Source organism: Vanacampus margaritifer, chromosome 1 (assembly GCF_051991255.1).
Source record: "Vanacampus margaritifer isolate UIUO_Vmar chromosome 1, RoL_Vmar_1.0, whole genome shotgun sequence".
Classification (NCBI taxonomy): domain Eukaryota; kingdom Metazoa; phylum Chordata; class Actinopteri; order Syngnathiformes; family Syngnathidae; genus Vanacampus; species Vanacampus margaritifer.
The window spans coordinates 57300963-57319049 of record NC_135432.1 but is presented as its reverse complement, the minus strand read 5'-3'; the positions used below and the strand labels follow the sequence as shown (position 1 = coordinate 57319049).

At 40.3% G+C, this 18087-nt stretch overlaps 2 protein-coding genes across 2 annotated transcripts in view; one reads left to right on the top strand and one right to left on the bottom strand.

Moving 5' to 3' along the window:
- The window catches only part of ift43 (intraflagellar transport 43 homolog (Chlamydomonas)), a 26012-nt gene extending 19539 nt beyond the window's left edge, over positions 1-6473 (bottom strand). Inside the window, exon 1 of the mRNA XM_077556740.1 lies at positions 6336-6473. Coding sequence (XP_077412866.1) covers positions 6336-6368 — 33 coding nt within the window. The 5' untranslated portion in view covers positions 6369-6473. The remainder of the gene's footprint in view (positions 1-6335) is intronic.
- The window catches only part of tgfb3 (transforming growth factor, beta 3), a 19575-nt gene extending 1488 nt beyond the window's left edge, over positions 1-18087 (top strand). Inside the window, exons 2-7 of the mRNA XM_077556715.1 lie at positions 6305-6468; positions 9255-9384; positions 9459-9566; positions 12643-12799; positions 15316-15469; positions 16889-18087. Coding sequence (XP_077412841.1) covers positions 6305-6468; positions 9255-9384; positions 9459-9566; positions 12643-12799; positions 15316-15469; positions 16889-17047 — 872 coding nt within the window. The 3' untranslated portion in view covers positions 17048-18087. The remainder of the gene's footprint in view (positions 1-6304; positions 6469-9254; positions 9385-9458; positions 9567-12642; positions 12800-15315; positions 15470-16888) is intronic.

The following is an 18087-nucleotide window of genomic DNA, read 5'->3' as shown; positions in this document are numbered from 1 at the left end:
CGCAGATTTTACGCGCGTGCAAAGGGGAGACCAAAGTAAACAGTCTAATTGGAATGAGCGCCATTCCTCATACATACCTCACACCAAAGCCATGGGAACTCCAGCCTAATTCTGACACATTCCTAAAAAAAAAAAAAAAAAGGGGGGGGGGGGGGGGGTTCTCAGGCAGTTAGCTTTTACTATCCATTGCCAACTCCAATACCTCATTTCCATTTTCAGGCTGCCATTTTCCTAATATTTTTCATCCTCCTTTATAAGTTCCCCACTCCTGTTAACCCATTCATCTTGTAGTATTAAGCAGCTGAAGCTAACCTAGCGTTTTCATCCAATTCCCGTGTTCATCCACACTGGTATTTCCTGTATAAAACACGCTCCATTTATTGTTCCTGACAGTCAGGAACAAAAGTCAACGACATGATATGATCCTCCAGATGCAGAGGTGGCAAATCCAAGTCCAGAAAGTAAAAACTCTGCCACAGTTTGGCTTTAGCCACTTGTGCTAGCTAGGGAGCTAACCTAGCTAGCTCCCCGGGTGCTCATTTACCTGCTAGGGAGCTAACCTAGCTAGCTCCCCGGGTGCTCATTTACCTGCTAGGGAGCTAACCTAGCTAGCTCCCCGGGTGCTCATTTACCTGCTAGGGAGCTAACCTAGCTAGCTCCCCGGGTGCTCATTTACCTGCTAGGGAGCTAACCTAGCTAGCTCCCCGGGTGCTCATTTACCTGCTAGGGAGCTAACCTAGCTAGCTCCCCGGGTGCTCATTTACCTGCTAGGGAGCTAACCTAGCAAGCTCCCCGGGTGCTCATTTACCTGCTAGGGAGCTAACCTAGCAAGCTCCCCGGGTGCTCATTTACCTGCTAGGGAGCTAGCTAGCTAGCTAGCATAAGTGGCTAAAGCCAAACTGTGGCAGGGTTTTTACTTTCTGGACCTGAATTTACCACCTCTGTCCAGATGGAGTTTTTTTTTTTTTTTAAGGTGTCGCCCAATTCATTGCAGATCAACAGGTGTTTATGTAACACTGAGCGTTTTGAATCAAATCCGCGTTGCGCATCCAACCAAGTGATCAGGACATTCCAAACATGAAGCTCAGAGGTTTCTCCACTAGTCAAAGATACAAGCACGGCTTCCAAAACAAACACCGGTCCAAAAAGCGGGACCACTGATGGCTAGTTCTCGTACGGGATGTGATAATGCAAGACATGAGCTTAACTTACTACTGGCACCCACTGAGACGTAAAAAACTGCAAATTGTGCCAACATACATTAAGTAGCAATTTTCTCCTCTTTGCCACGAGATAATTTTAAAGAAAGCAGGGCATGTAAGAACATAACGTCACTCATCTTGATAATTCAGTTCATTTTCATTCCCACTGGATATAATGACTTTTACATTTGCTCTTTTTTGGAAGGTAGGAGTATATGGGAATGTAGTCAAGTTTTTCACGCCCTGTTAAAAAGTTAAACAGAACTTTTTCTCTCATTCTTCATTTTCCCCTAGACACGACTACCAATATCAAATATTTGCTATTTATAAGCAAAAAGCTTTAAAAAGTAATATGCAGATGCGTCCAGATTGGCGCCGACGACATTTTGCCGTTCAGACATTTGAAAAAAAAAAAAAGTTTGCAGAGTACAAGCGGCTTATTTGGATCTTTTCACAGCGCCTTAATGCAAGTGCATCTGATTTTTTACAACTGGAGGTTGTGTAACAGAGTGGATAATCACATCTGCACTGTCTTTTATGAGGTCAAGGCACTTCAGCAGCTGGCGTGCACCTGCAGCCTCGTGCTTCCTCTTTCCTTTGTTTACTCTCGCAAAGCTCTGGAGAGAGTGACATCACAGACGATCCTCTAGGCGACGGGGGGAAAGAGAGGAGATTCCCAAGTTCTTTTTTATTATTTTTTTATTTTTTACTGATGTCAGACAGAAGAGAGGAGGAGGATCCTTTGATTTCAAAATTATTTTTTAATCACATAGGAATTAAAACGTGAATAAATGAGTTAATTCTTCAACTTGGAATGGATATCATGTGATGGCAATAAAGTGGAAGCGGGGACAAAAAAAAAATGTGTATACAGTAATGACTTTTGGGACGCTGCCTAATTGCGAGGAATTTGAAGAGTGATACTGCCACATGGTGGCCTTTTATAGCTATTGACAATTCCAAACATCCGGGCGTTTCTTCTATTCCCACAATGCAACGCTTCATTTCCACGACGTATTGTATCGCTTTTGTTTGTGACTAGCATACAAACCAGGCATATTGTTATCGAAGTCTAACATTTGATCACATTTTCAAATCAAAATATTCTTCACAAATTAAATCACAACATGTTTTTCAATGAGCGGAGAGCGTCCTTTCGCCGAGGAGAAATGTTGCATTCGAGGAACATGGGAAATCGGAATTATCCCACTCGGATTGTGTCAGTTCCGACCTCAAAGTGTTTGAGAAAAATTAAAATACAACATATGTTCACGCGACTTTTTGGAATGACTGCGTTAACCAGAACAACAACAGATTTATCGGAATTAGCCATCTTTGTTGTTTATATTTCCCCTCCTCGAATGCACCATAAAACCGCCATTTTGACTTGTGACGTAAGATCGGAATGACCAATTTCTAGAATTAAAGTGCAGTGTAATTTATTACAATGTACTGTATTCTTGTTACAAACTGGTACAATAATTTTTTGTAAGTAATTGCCATTTAATTAATTGCATTGCTCATATGTCACAGAACCAGACATTTCATTTCAGTTCTTCATTTATATTTATAATTATCTTCTTTGCTATCACTAATATTCTTCCGTGGTAGCATCACATAAAGAAATATTTTAGATGCTCACCTGTTTTCTCAGGCTGAGCTGTAATTAACTCATTCACTGCCATGAATTCATTAAAAAAATATATATTAAAAAATTAGGGGCGACAGGTGTTTTAACATTTTTTATTGTAATTAATCGAATGACTTCACTAGTTAACTCACGATTAATCACAAATTCTTTATCTGTTACAAATGTACAATAAAAAAAAATGTAGGTTTTCATACACTTGTTAACAAAAGTGGGGAAAAAATGTTAAACTAATAGAAATAGTTCAAATGAATTTTTGACGTCTATAGCCGTCAATGGCAGTGAATGAGCTAATATTGCATCTATGGAATATGAGTTAAGCAGCAAAATCCACCCGTTTTGCGCCATCTCAGGGTGCGGACTTGCTGTCGATTTGAAAATGACATCACAGTGGCTCAAGTAACAACCAATCACGACTCGGCTTCAGTAGACAGGCGAGTCGTGATTGGTCGTTACCTGAGCAACTGTGATGTCATTGTCAGTTGACAACAAGAGACAAAATGGCCGGCAGCTGGGATGGATAAAAACGGGTAGATGTTGGTGCTTAACTCATTCACTGCCATAAATTCATTAAAAAAAAAAAAAAAAGATTATTAAAAATTAGGGGCTAGAGGCGCAATTTTTTTTTTATTGTAAATAATCGCATGACTTCACGAGTTAACTCACGATTAATCACAACTTTTATATCGGTTCGAAATGTACAATAAAAAAATTCTAGGTTTTCATACTCTTGTTTACAAAAGTGGGGGGAAAATTCAAATAAATAGTTCAAATAAATTTTTGACGTTTATAGCCATCAATGTCAGTGAATGAATTTAAAAGAAAACAAAAGATAAAAAATTCGGGGCGACAGGCAATTAAAGTTTTTAATCGTAATTAATCGCATGACTTCACTAGTTAACTCGCGGTTGATCACAAATTTCATATCAGTTTTAAATGTGCAATTTAAAAAAATTCTAGGTTTTCATATTCTTGTTAACAAAAGTGGAAAAAAAAATTTAACTAATAAAATAGTCCAAATTAATTTTTGACGTTTATAGCAGTCAATGGCAGTGAATGAGTTAATTCATAGTCCACAAATACGAATCAGAATGCCGCGTTTAAATAAGTGATGGCGCATAAAACATATTATCGTAAAGAAGATTCTTGGGTGACTTTCTTTTTAAACTTACAAGTTTTGTTTGGCTTTAAAATCGCTTTTTTTTTTTCCTTCGATTTTGTTGGTTGATAGCTACAAGTTTGTCTCAGCATGTGACTCACTCGAATATTGGGTCATCAAATGAGTAAATATGCTTCATTATAATTGTGTAAGCTATCCCCTCCGTTCGCCAACATGGAACAAATGACCTTTCAGACCATTGGCAAAAATAAGCCATAATGTGAAATCCACCTTAAAACTGTTGCAATGGGAAAAAATGAGGTCATCCAAAAAGGAAACCAAAGACTTGATTAGAATTTCAAATCTGCTTTTCGAAAAGGGGGGCTTTCCGGCCTTCAGTGGGGGTTCGAGTGGGGACCAATGAGTGAGTAGAGCAAAGGGGCTACTGAGGTTTCCTCCTTGTAGATTGCGTGGAAACACCGGGCAGATATACGGCTTGGGACGAATGCTAAAAAAAGGTCAACTATAAATAGGATAACGTTTGTGGAAATATCAGATAATGGCCGGGAGGACGCTGAAGACGGATTATGGGTCAAATGAAGTAATTGGAGATGTTTGCATGATGACACAGATACACAGCTGCATTTATGACTTTCCATTGTGTGAAAACAGCTCAAGGTGGGAAATCGGCTGAGGGTGTGATCGCCTCGAACCCTTTTGAAGCTAATAAATTAGCCGGGGCTTGGCTGTAAATGACTGTTTCCACTTGGCTCGTAAAATGTTTGCCATGTGCTTGTTTAACTCTGCGCTGCATGTGCCTGCCTTGTTAAAATAATAAACTATACGTTGATATAATGAAAAGAAGGGCGAGCCTCGGGTGCAACAGGAAGCTTTTCAGGTACAAGCACAATGCGGCCATTTATATCTTGCTAAATGCCGGCGTGCTATTTGATCAAACGTGCGCACGCCGCTGTGGTGCCTGCAGTCGCTCACGTCCTTGCTCGTCGTCATGTTACAGCTTCTTGGCAATATTTGAACTACTGTCCGAGCACCTGTTGAGGTCCAGAGATGATTGGGGGGAGGGGGGGGATGCTAATGTGGTTTTCATTGCAGCTCCAACTATGCAAAAGCTATTACGCTAGGCAGCTTCATTTTTGTATTGCATTTCACACACAAGGTATCTCAATATGTTTCACAGAATTTAAAGTGAAACATAATAACTAAACACATTTAAAAACAAAAGTTAGCATACTAAAGTTACTAAAGGAGCCGATAAGACTCCAAGAAGGACTTTGCAAAATGTATTTTAAAAAAAATCTCAATATAGTAAAGTATAGCACAGTATAGTGCTGTCAAAGATTATTTTTAGAATTGATTATCCAGTTGATTAATCGGATACATTTTTATTTTGATGCTGAAATCATATCATTTCGACAATTCTCGGTTTAAAAATTGTCACAAACGATTTTTCGATTATTAAAATGGTTGCCGATTAATTTGATAATCGATTCCTTGCCGATTCATTTTGACAGCTTCAGTACAGTATAGCATCGTTTTAAACATGGATTTAAAAGTATTCCAACTTCTGTTGGCAACTTATTGCATTTGCTTGCAGCATATCAGCTAAATGCTGCTTTACCATGTTTGCTTTGAACTCTGGGCTCCACTAACTGACCTGAGTCTGCAGACCTCAGAGCCCTACCGGGTTTATATTCCATTAGCATTTTTTTTCATGTATAAAAAGACCCATTTTGGATTGGTCCAATGTTGCTAACTCCCCAGTAAGGAAAGTAGCTATTGGCTATCCTAAAAGTCGCTAAATGATGTCCTTGCCTAATTTGCATAATTGATCATTTTGACAGACAAAAAAAAAAAGTCACCAAGAGGCTTTGGAAAGTTGCCAGATTTAGCGCGCTTAAACGTGCCATCGACACAGTAATGAGTTGTTTTGGCTGACTCAAGCTAGAAATACTGTTGCTCATTAGGGTAAAGAAAACACAAAATGGATCAATACTTGAGTGATGGAAGTGATCCATGATTGAAGCCATGGCTGGGTGCTGACAACCCACACGATGTACGGCACTTGCTAAAGGGAAGCCAAAGAGCACACAAAAAAAGGCCACATCTGAGAAAGTCTTCTGGAAAAAATTGCATTAATCATCACAAGATAATCATGTTCATCCCTGTAAGAATATCTGAGGAAAATAGCTTTTAATAATAATCTACCCAATGAGGTAAGAAGTGAATTTATGCTTCAATACATTCTGCCAAGAGCAACATTTATTCATGGGAGTCCCACATAATAAAAAAAAAAAAAAGCTACCGTTGAGTCATGTTTTTCCATTTTACCTGCAGATGACCTCCCCTACTGCCCAAAGGGAATTACCTCCAAGGTGTTCCGCTTCAACGTCTCCACCATGGAGAAGAACTCCACCAATTTGTTCCGCGCCGAGTTTCGAGCCCTGCGGATCCCGAACGCCAGTGCCAAGAAAAACGAGCAGCGGATCGAGCTCTACCAGGTGTGCTAATTTGCTAATGCCCGCTTGCTCTCTCCCTCTCCCTCCCCCCCCTCTCTCTCTCTCTCTGTCACAAGTGTGGCGTAATCTGTTTAAGTACGTGCTGTTTTATTTTGAAAGGGCTAACAGGAAGTGCAAAGGTGGCCGTGCACTAGCTTGTTTGTTATAGTGAAAGACGCAGCGAACTAATAAATGCGATCCAGTTGCTCAACGACGGCAACGGTGAAAACAATTATATTTGGACGTCCGACTCACTCCGGGTTCGAATGCCGATCATCATTCCATGTGCCTCCTTACCAAATTAGAGCTCAATTAGGAAGAGCACGTCCATTTTTTGGTGATATTACTAATCTGCTGTACCTTTTTTTTTTTTCCCCTCCATATAGTAGAGCTTCATTTTACTTTTGTTTGATTGACTAAGCCATTTTATTTACAGTTGACATTGAGGTTCAGGTGAGAACTTCTAGCAATCTTTGGACATTAGCACTTCAGAATTCATTAAAATGGAATACTGGTTTGACAAAAACAAGCTAGCACTTAACTTGAGCAAGAATTCCATGAAAAAACATGATATTTGGGAACAGAACCATAAATCATCAAGCGCAGGTACAGATAAAGAAGACAGAGAAAAAGTAAATGATATCAAATTCCTTCAAGTAATATATATATTTATTTATTTTTAAATCAGTGAGGTCTAATGGAAGAGATGCAGCATAATTAAGAGCACAAAGATCTAGAGAAGGTCCTCCAACTAACTATTAACTAATTAACTCCAACTAATTAACTCAAGTGATCGTAGCAGGGCTATTGGAAGATTTCTAATTACTGTAGCATCTATGCTAGTTTTCCTTAGTCCTATACTTTAGCAAATTAAGCTAGCTGACTTTTCTTAAACAAAACTACAAGGTTTGGTTGAACATTTAGGTGAATAAATACCAATATGTTTTTTTTAGTACAGATACCAATTAGTAGTCAAGGAGGCCGATAAGCGATATTTAAAGGCGATATTCAATTGCAGTGAACGAGAAAATATTAGCGTCAAAATTTAGCATCTCACGAAGCAACAAATGCATGCGAATGTAGCTAATTTGGGGTTTTCGTCAGGGTTCGTAAAAGGTTTCAAAAGATTGTCGCAGGCAGTGAAAATTTTTCTGAACATGTTCAAAATTTCTTTGTAACAAGTAAAAACTTTCAAAAAACATCTTACAAATCCTGATAAAAACCCAAAATGTGCTACATTCGCAAGCATTCATCGCTTAGTGAGATGCTAGCTTTATCGGCTTTAGGATTCGTAAAATTGTCAAATATTAACCACGATAATCGATAAAAAAATTTTTTTTAGGTTTAAACCCCACCCACATTTAAATGTTATTAAAACTGATTTCTTTTTTAGGTACTCCAGAGCACCTGCTCTCACTCTTGCTTAAAAAAGAAGAAAGAAAAGCGTACTGACACAATCACCCCCCCCCCCCCCCCCCCAAAAAAAATAGTTTCTGACTGGGAATAGACCCGATTATTGTCCGGGCCGATTATCGTGGTTAATATTTGACAATTTTACGAATCCTAAAGCCGATAAAGCTAGCATCTCACTAAGCGATGAATGCTTGCGAATGTAGCACATTTTGGGTTTTTATCAGGATTTGTAAGATGTTTTTTGAAAGTTTTTACTTGTTACAAAGAAATTTTGAACATGTTCAGAAAAATTTTCACTGCCTGCGACAATCTTTTGAAACCTTTTACGAACCTTGACGAAAACCACAAATTAGCTACATTCGCATGCATTTGTTGCTTAGTGAGATGCTAAATTTTGACGCTAATATTTTCTCGTTCACTGCAAATGAATATCGGCTTTAAATATCGCTTCATTGTGGATTTTCACCTTATGCGGGTGGGTCTGGAACGTATCCCCTTTGATAAACAGGGCTTCACTGTACCGTAGTCTTTTCGGGGCATGTTTGTCAAGCGTCAAAGATTTTCCTCATTAATCTCCCATGAGAGACTCGGAATAATGATCGGGTTCCGACGTTTCCTGCCGGGTAGACAAGCGTCTCCAGACTGCATCCCGCCTCTGGCCAGCTCTGAATGCAGTCTGTCAGGCGGGCAGATTGTTTCCAGGGGCCCACCAGGAGATAGAGACGGGGTCCCCCCACCCCCCACCCCACCCCGGGGGAGTAAATGGAGCTTGTCACTCGTTCGCCCACGCAGTCTTCACGCCAGAGCTGGTTGGCAGAAGCCTGATACTGGCAGGACCCCTCGTTCCCACAGGAAGCGAGATTAGATTCTGACATTGTTCAGGGACCTAGTTAGGATCTGCGGCTCATGCTAATGACCTCTAAAGGTGAAACACAATCCGTTCCAGGATGCTAGTCGACCTCTGATCTGTTCAGTTAGCAAAGCAACATTTCCCATGGGAAGAAATGCAATTAACAGTTCCAAAGTTGAACTACAGTTGAAAGCAAAAAAGTTCATCCTCGTCGAGTTCCATCATTGGCTCTCGATGTGGAGCACGATGACATATTTGGTGGCGATCGCTACCACGGTAGTCCGTGTGGCACTGCCTCTCGACGCGAAGGCCGGCCAGGTTCCCGTTGGCAAGAGGGCAACACGCAGGCATTAACTTGCAAAATGGGGATATCAACACAGACAAGTCACTTTTTCCATGAAGAGTAGACATTTGGCCCGAGGCATCCTCGGAGAGTCTGGCTGAAACAGACAGCTCTGCTTCTGTGTGTGCGTACGCTACTTTCATGCAGCTGGGTCACATTTTTTTTTTTAATCTTTCCTTGCAGATCCTCCAGAAAGACGACCCGAAAGCCAAACAGCGCTACATCGGGGGCAAGAACGTCCTGACCAAGGGGATGCACGAGTGGGTTTCTTTCGACGTGACGGAGACAGTGAGGGAGTGGCTCATGTACAGACGTGAGTGTGGGGAAGCCGAACTCTCTTGCGCCAGGTGACATGTTTCAATAGATACGATTTGACTATTCCCGCAGAAACCAATCTTGGCCTGGAGATCAGCGTGCACTGTCCGTGTCATACCTTCAAGCCCAATGGCGACATTGTTGAGAATGCCAACGAGGTGCTCGAGGTGAAGTTTAAAGGTAAGATTGTGGACATCCTTTCCTTGAAGTATTTATCTTTTTTTCCATAATCATTTATGCTCATCATAAGGGTTTTGGGTTTTTGAGTGCTGTACAACCTGGGCTAGTCGACAGCCAATCACAAGGCACATACAGTGGTACCTCGGGCTCACGAACTTTTCGCCTCACGAACATTAAATTCGCGAGCATTTTGTCTCGGCTGACAAACTAGTTTTCGGCGGACGAACCAAATCACGCGACACGAGAAATCACGAGAAGCTGACGCACGCTCACGGCGTCCCAGTTCGTCGCCCCCTTTGTTTGAGTGCGGACGTGATTTGTGTTCGGTAGACATTTTGGAGTACTTTTGGAGTGTACTTTTGCTACCATGGGACCGAAAAAGACCCCACCACAGGCTAGTGTTAAGCCTAAAAAGACATTGAAGAAAATTACGGTCGAGCAGAAGAAGGAGATCGACAAACACGAACGAGGTGCGCGTTTGTGTGACTTAGCGTCCCAGTACCAGTACGCTAAGTCTACCATTGCTACCATCCTTAAGAACAAGGAAGCTATTAAAGGTGCGTGTGTGGCTAAGGGTGTCAGAGGATTGGATTCGCCTTCAAGAGGACAAGCAGAAGGAAGCCATTCAGGAGTTGTCATGTGAGGACGAGGAGGAGGAGATGGCTGCAGCATCAAGTGAGATCATCAAGACCATGTTAACTAAGTGGAATGATGTGCAGGCTTTTATCGAACAGTACCATTCAGAAAAGACTGTGACTATGAGAATCATCAACATGATGAATGATAATGTGATGCCTCAGTTTCGTAAGACCTTACAACTCAGAAAGCAACAGGTGTCAATTAAGAGGTTTTTAGTCAGCAACAAGGATAAAGAGTCTCCTAAGAAGCAAAGAAGAGAAGCCACACCGGAGGACTCTCCTTCCAAACAGTAACTCCCTCCCTCCCTCCTCCTCCCACTCCATTCCATCAAGCCTTCAACTTCTGTACCATCACAAAGGCAAGTTGCAAGTTTTGCAAATGAAAACACTTTATTATACAGTACAGTGTATTTCTTTAATTACAATACAATAGCACATTTATTATACATAAAATAAGGTATATTTTGTGTAGTTTTAAGGCTTTTTTAGTAGAAAATTGTGTTTTATGGGGACCTGGGAACGGATTATTCTCATTTCAATGGTTTCCTATGGGAAATACTTGTTTGGAAGACAAACTTTTCGGCTCACATACTCTCTGTGGGAACCAATTAAGTTCGTGAGCCAAGGTACCACTGTATAGACAAACTGATTGAATTTCACACTTGATGGGTGGCCAGCAACTCTGGACTCCTGACTAAAAACATTAACTTATTCACTCCCAGCCATTTTCACTGAAGCAATCCCCTTCGCTCCCGGCTGGTTTACTGGATTTTGAAAGGCCCACAGAATATTGTGTATAAAAATTGTGTGAGTCTATTTCATCAGGAACAAAAATATATTTATATCTGTTTCCGTTTTGCAGCAATTAGCGTTTGAATATAGCTAAGTTTCATCATTATTCACAAATCTGTATAGAACCTTGGGTAAATTAGCTTTTTTAATAATAGTTAGCACGTCTGTCTCTCGGCGCTGAGGTTCCTGTGTGTGTGTTTTTTCTTCCTAGGTACTCCTCTAAGAATCTCGTCTTGCATCCCCAAAAAACATGCACGTTAGCTTAAATGAATACTTTTGAATTGAGTTGTGAATATTTGTTTGTTTATACTATATGTTCCCCGTGATTGGTTGGTTACCAGTCCAGGGTGTGTTAAAGATAAATAATTTTCCTTTGTTTATTTTTTTAATGACTTTTTTACCTGATCCCAAAATGACCTAAAGTAGTCATTCTTAACCTGGGTTTGATGGCGTGCCACAAGGTTCAACTATGGGGCCTCTGCTGATTTCATTGTATCTGTTGCCTCTTCGTTCCATCTTAACAAGACAGCGGCGGTTGCGCGCTACATGATTAGCAATGCCACGACACTAAATGAACACTTCCTGAAGATGCATAGCGACGGGGAATACAAGAACACGCGTTCTGAATTCAAGGTGAAGCGAGCCAGGTTTGATGAGAAGGCTACTCTCCCTGTTCTTGTCTTGAGTTTGAAAAAAAAAATCAGATTTGTTTTTCAATAAAGAAGGAAAGTGATGTGATTCAGTACCTCCAACAAGGTTAAGAACCACACCTAGACCATAAAATGTCATGTTTGCCAACTCATGATTTTACACAAACTCTTAAGTTAGTTTCCCTGAAGTGTTATAATAGAGATTTATTTCTGCTCTAGACAAAAGAAAATACACTCGCTTTTTATATTTGTTATAAGATCCACGGCGAGATAACGAGCAGATGGCTTGAGTTGTCTAAACATCCGACGTTTGTTGACCTATTTGATCTGCTCGTAATGAACTATTTGTTGTTCTAAGGAAATGTTGCCATTTGTTGGTAGTTTTAGTGTTCTGTGGTGAGCCTCGGTGTTGTCACATCAGTAAATTGGACCCATATGCTGCCTAAAAGGGCAGATGGTCTATGAAAATGAAATTCTACTCACACACACAAAAATTGTCACTGCTCTGATGTTCATTCATAAATGAATGAATGATTGCATACTTATCATTACAGCGCCTTTGATAAAGATAATGGCTCTCCCTCCTCCAAGGAAGAAAGGCCGAGAGCATGGGAATGACATCGATCTGGTATCTCACTTAGTACAAGGGGCCCCCGGGTCCTGGGAACGCTCCGGAACGGGCTTGGCCGCAAAGAATGTGCTGCCATGGCGCTCAGACGTTTGGCCCTAATTAAAACGGGGCCAACATATCCACCAGCAGCATCTCTCCTGAGATATGAGCTGCTTTAGCCATCAGGCCCGAGAGCGGACGAGCAGACGGTGGGAAGAAGGAAGTCGCTGAGCGACTGCTATTGAAGAAGGATGAAAAGTAAAGCCCAGTCTGGACACAACCCGCCCGTGAAAGCAGACAGTTGATTATGAGCGTGGTTAGTTGCGGCGGGGCCACCATTTTTTTCTTTTGTGTGACCGGCTCGCTCCCTCCCTCCCATCCCGCAGGTACGGAGCCAGATTTTGACGACCAGAGCCGCACCAAGAAACAAAGGGAGCAGCTGTACCCCCATCTCATCCTCATGATGCTGCCCCCCCACAGGCTGGACACGCACTCCTCGTCCCGCAGACGCAAGAGGGCACTTGACACCAATTACTGCTTCAAGTAAGCGCACAGTAGGAAACGTGTTTGAAAATGGGGGATTTGAATGCAGAATCTTCAAAGAAGTGGTGATAAAGGAAAAAAAAGGTTGGAAAAATTCAACAAAAAATTATAATTATAAATTATTATTTTAATATATATATATAATATATATTATTATAAATAATATTATTTATATATAATTAAATTAAAAAATATATTTTAAAAGAAAGGTACATCATCCGATAGTAACATTATATTTTTTAAATGTACTCAATAAAATACAAATACCAGTTACAATCGATTTTGGATATTGTGTAAAATGTTAAAAACAGAATACAATTATTTGCAAATACTTTTCAACCTACAGTATATTGAATTAAATACACTACAATGACAACATGTTCAAACATGAATTTCATAGTTTTTTGCAAATTTTTACTCATTTTGTATTTGATGCCTGCAACACAATTGTGTTACATCACTTTTCTTTTTAACAACACTTTTTCAATAAGCATTTGGGAACTAAGGACACCAATTGTTACAGAATTATTTCCCATTCTTGCTTCATTTACTCAACAGGCCCTGGCCTCCATTGCCATATTTAGTACTTCCAAATCTGCCACACATTTTAATGGAAGGCAGGTCTGGACTGCTGGCGGGCTCTTTTACTTTGAAGCCATGTTGTAGTAACACGTGCAGAAAGCGGCCTGGCATTGTCTTGCTGAAATAAGCTCCCTGAAAAAGTCATTGGTTGGGCGGCAGCGTATATTGCGACAATATCTGTATGTATCTTTCAGTATTAATAGTGCCTTTACAGATGTGCAAGTTACCCATACAACAGGCACTATGCCCCCCCCCCCCCTCCCCTCCTTTCCATACAGTTGTGTATTCTGTTTTCCTAACATTTCGGTGAAAATACTCTGGATAGTCCTTTTCCTCTCTAGCCCTTTCATGATATCAACAAACGATTTGAGAGGTGGGCTCGTCAGACCGCAGCACTTTTCCACGGCTTTCACTTTGCATGAGTTTTCACTTGCATCAATATCCTTTTATGCCAGGGTTCACCAATTCCGGTCCTCGAGGTCCGGAATCCTGCAGGTTTTAGATGTTTCCGCCCACCTGATTTATATAATCAGCACATCAGCTTGCTTGATAATGATCCTGATTGAAGATATTTTTATAGATGTCGAAAACAAATAGGGAAAAAAACATACCTGTATCGTATTTTTAAATAGAACTACACATTTCACATCAGTCAACTGATGTAAGTCACAAAATTTTACTTGCATCTTGGCACTGAGCTCTTCTTTTGAGGAATGTCCTTACCTAATATGTTCCATGTGGGAACTCTGTATGTTACAGAAAAGTACCCAATATAAATTCAGTCACTGTTACACCCCAAGTATTAACGTTTCCAACATATGCCGGTCAAAATTAGGTCGGGCGTTGGGTGTGCATTGAAAATCAGTCATCGGTTTATAGTGGAGTTGCCTTCCTATGGAGGCGACGTAAGCCTGATTTGGTACGCAAGGCCAAATGTGGCGTAATATCACTAACCTTCGCCAATTGCAGTAGTAAAGTCAAAATTACACTTAACTCATTCACTGCCATTGACATTGTTAACAAGAGTATGAAAACCGATTAATTACAATTAGATTAATCGCCTGACTCCCTAAATTTTTCATCTTTTTTTTTTTATTCATTCACTGCCATTGACGGCTATAAACGTCAAAAATCCATTTGAACTATTTCTATTAGTTTACCATTTTTTCCCACTTTTGTTAAGAGTATGAAAACCTAGAATTTTTTTTAATATTGTACATTTAGAACAGATATAAAAATTTTGATTAATCGTGAGTTAATTAGTGATGTCATGCGATTAATTACAATTTAAAAAAATTAATCGCCTGACACCCTGAACTAAAAAAAAAAAAAATTTTTTTAATGAATTTATGGCAGTGAATGAGTTAATATTGGTATGAAAAACACTCCTAGGCCATAAATATTCGGTTAAACAAACAGTTGAGAATAGTATTTCTTAAATTATATCATTATTGTCTTGCAAAGGATTACAATATGTCTCTGGAGTCTCGATAGATAGCACGCTCTACTGGACAAAGCACACGATGATATCATTTGAAGCCATTATTCACATCGCCGCCCCCCGCATACGATAAGCCGCATGCGCGTTATCGCAATCAAGTTGTACGAGCGGCGAGCCGACATGCGGGATGGCAGGCAGGAAGAGCTCGCGTGTTAATCAGCGAGACGTGATGACATGATACATGTCGGGATCTGTCCCTGCAGCTACTAGAAAATGCTCGCCACTCTCACATGCCAAGCATCTCCTCGCCTCGCATATCCTCTTTCGGGGCTGACAGACACCTGGCCTCACTGGGAAGGGAAAATAAGGGCACACCTAAGAGTGGAATTTGGGAACTTCTCATCTGTGGCAGTAAGGCCACAGGGAGGAAATAGTTGAGTTACATGGTCGTGTTTTAAAGAGCGCTAATCTCCTCTTCCCTCCTTGTCTGCAGCAATTATGAGGAGAATTGCTGTGTGCGGCCGCTTTATATTAATTTCCGCCAGGACTTGGGCTGGAGGTGGATACATCAGCCTGAGGGCTACTACGCAAACTTCTGCTCTGGTCCTTGTCCTTACCTACGCAGCGCTGACACCACACACAGCACGGTGAGATCAAAAGCATCACGAGCCAGGGGCCATTTCAATTTTTCGATGTTGCCATGTCAGTTTATTAGGGCCTTCTTGAACCCATCTTAGCTCCGAATCGCCACCTTGCTAACCCACAGTAGCATCAGCTTTTTTAAATCCTATGATTGGTTGGTCAGAGAAAGTCAAGTTTGGATAGCAACACAATGTCCAGAGGTATTGACAACTTAAATACAGTTGGTGTAAAAACATTTTCATTTATGCTTTATTTTACTTAATGTTGTGCAAAGGAGTCAGTATGACACAATTTTGCAATAATAAATGTGATAAAAATATATGAATTTGTGGGGACTGGTGATTAGTTGTGATTTACAATCATCAAAATGGCCCAGAGTCCACAAGTTGCTCCATGTTCCAACATGAAACCCTAATGCCACCTAATGGCAGAAAATTACCAACTGTTCAGTATATATTTTTAATTCCAAACAACTTTCTCAATTACTTATTATAATAATAAAAATATTAATAAAATTATTGTATCAATGAACTAAAAGATACAACAATATTTGTATTTAGTAATCATACTTTTCCACACGTTTGTTAATTTACAAGAGCATGATTAATGTTAAAATATTTTTATTGTACATTAGGCTACAACAGATATAAAATGTGCGGTTCATTTCTGATTAATCATGAGTTAACTATGGTATTTATGCAATTAATTACACAAGTTGCTTTATGGTTCCAAATTCCAATTGCTCTGAATTTGAAAAGAAAAATATACTGTTCTTGTCAGCAACGTCCCAACATAAAACCCTAATGCCACCTAATGGCAGAAAATTACCAACTGTTCAGTATTTCTTTTTAATTTCAAACAACTTTCTCAATTATTTACTATAATAATAATAAAATTATTGTATCAATGAACTAAAAGATACAACCATATTTGTATTTAGTAATCATACTTTTCCACACGTTTGTTAATTTACAGGAGTATGATTAACGTTAAAATATTTTTATTGTACATTTAGGCTACAACAGATATAAAATGTGCGGTTAATTTCTGATTAATCATGAGTTAACTATGGTATTATTATATATACAAGTTGCTTTATGGTTCCAATTTCTCTGAATTTGAAAAGAAAAATGTACTGTTCTTGTCACCAACGTCCAACATGAAACCCTAATGCCACCTAATGGCAAAAAAATTACCAACTGTTCAGTATATCGTTTTAATTTCAAACAACAATCGGCATCAGTTATCAACCTCCTTGACTATTAACAATCTGATATGAATGAAGAGGTGGATTAAGTCCACTAAGTACCCACTGAAGGTCCCGGTACTAAATGCATTGCCAGCCACTATCTAAGAACCGTACTAAATCATTGAAGTATCATCAAAAGTCATGAACCTGATGTTCCCGTTCTCTCCACTTAAAGCTGCTGAGCCTGTACAACACCTTGAACCCAGAGGCGTCGGCCTCACCCTGCTGTGTACCCCAGGACCTGGAGCCCCTCACCATCCTCTACTACGTGGGCCGCTCGCCTAAAGTGGAGCAGCTGTCCAACATGGTGGTCAAGTCGTGCAAGTGTAGCTAAGAGGCAACGGGGACCTCAGAGACACCTTCCTGGCACTACTCAGGATCGGTCCAGAGAGGTTTGAGGGGCCTCAGCTGCCCCTTTACTACAGACATTGGTAGCATCTGGTCCAGTTTGACTGATGTGGCTGCACTCTCAAACCCAACAGACCTCTTGATGACCATCAGCCCTTTTTTTTTTTTTTTTTTAAACCATCTTTCTTATGTTTTTACTTCATATTCCAGCATTTTTGAACAGCTCGTACCTCAGTGTATTCTCATCCTGTTTTTTTACCTAAAGAGGAATGGAACAAAAATTGTCTTGGAATGACCACTGCATTCTTAAGGACAAGAGAGGGTGGAAAAGAAAAAAAAAATGCCGGAGAAGAGAGACTGAACTCAGCATGACAGGACACATAGGACACGCTTGGATGTCCGAGCTGGAAAGCGATGCTGTGCTACACTGTGTATTTAGGATTAAATAAAAAAATGATTTTAGGAAAAAATGTAAAACATGCTGGAAACCAAGCTAGTCAAAGTCGTATTTCAATGGCGATGTTAATACCTCAACGGGATGGTGATTCCAGGGATTATTTCAGATGAAACTGAAGCCATCTTGTTGTATGAGAGCCAGGTTCGGCCACATTTCCTTGATCGGCTGTGGGGAGGGGGGAGGGTGCGGATGGATGACCATTTCATTGATTTTAAGGATTGGAATGGGAGAATCTCCATGGATGCTCTGAACTCCTGCTTCCATGCCAGTGTTGTAATGAGCATGGCTGAGGTCTTGACTTGACTTGCATCATTTTGTTCTTTAGACCACAGTCAAGACTGACTCAACAGCGCCTCTGTTGGTTGCAGTAGTGTACTCCATTTTGCCTCATCTGCTTTGAATCACAAATAGTCAACGAATTGCAAAAACAAATCATCAAATTCCGAACGACTCATCACTATGGATGTCACACTAAGTAAACCATTTCCTAGGTCCCAAACTGTAAATGTTCTTCTTACTCTTGGAAACACCTTTTTCTTTCATTAAAATGACAGTTGGGTCGAGCTGTT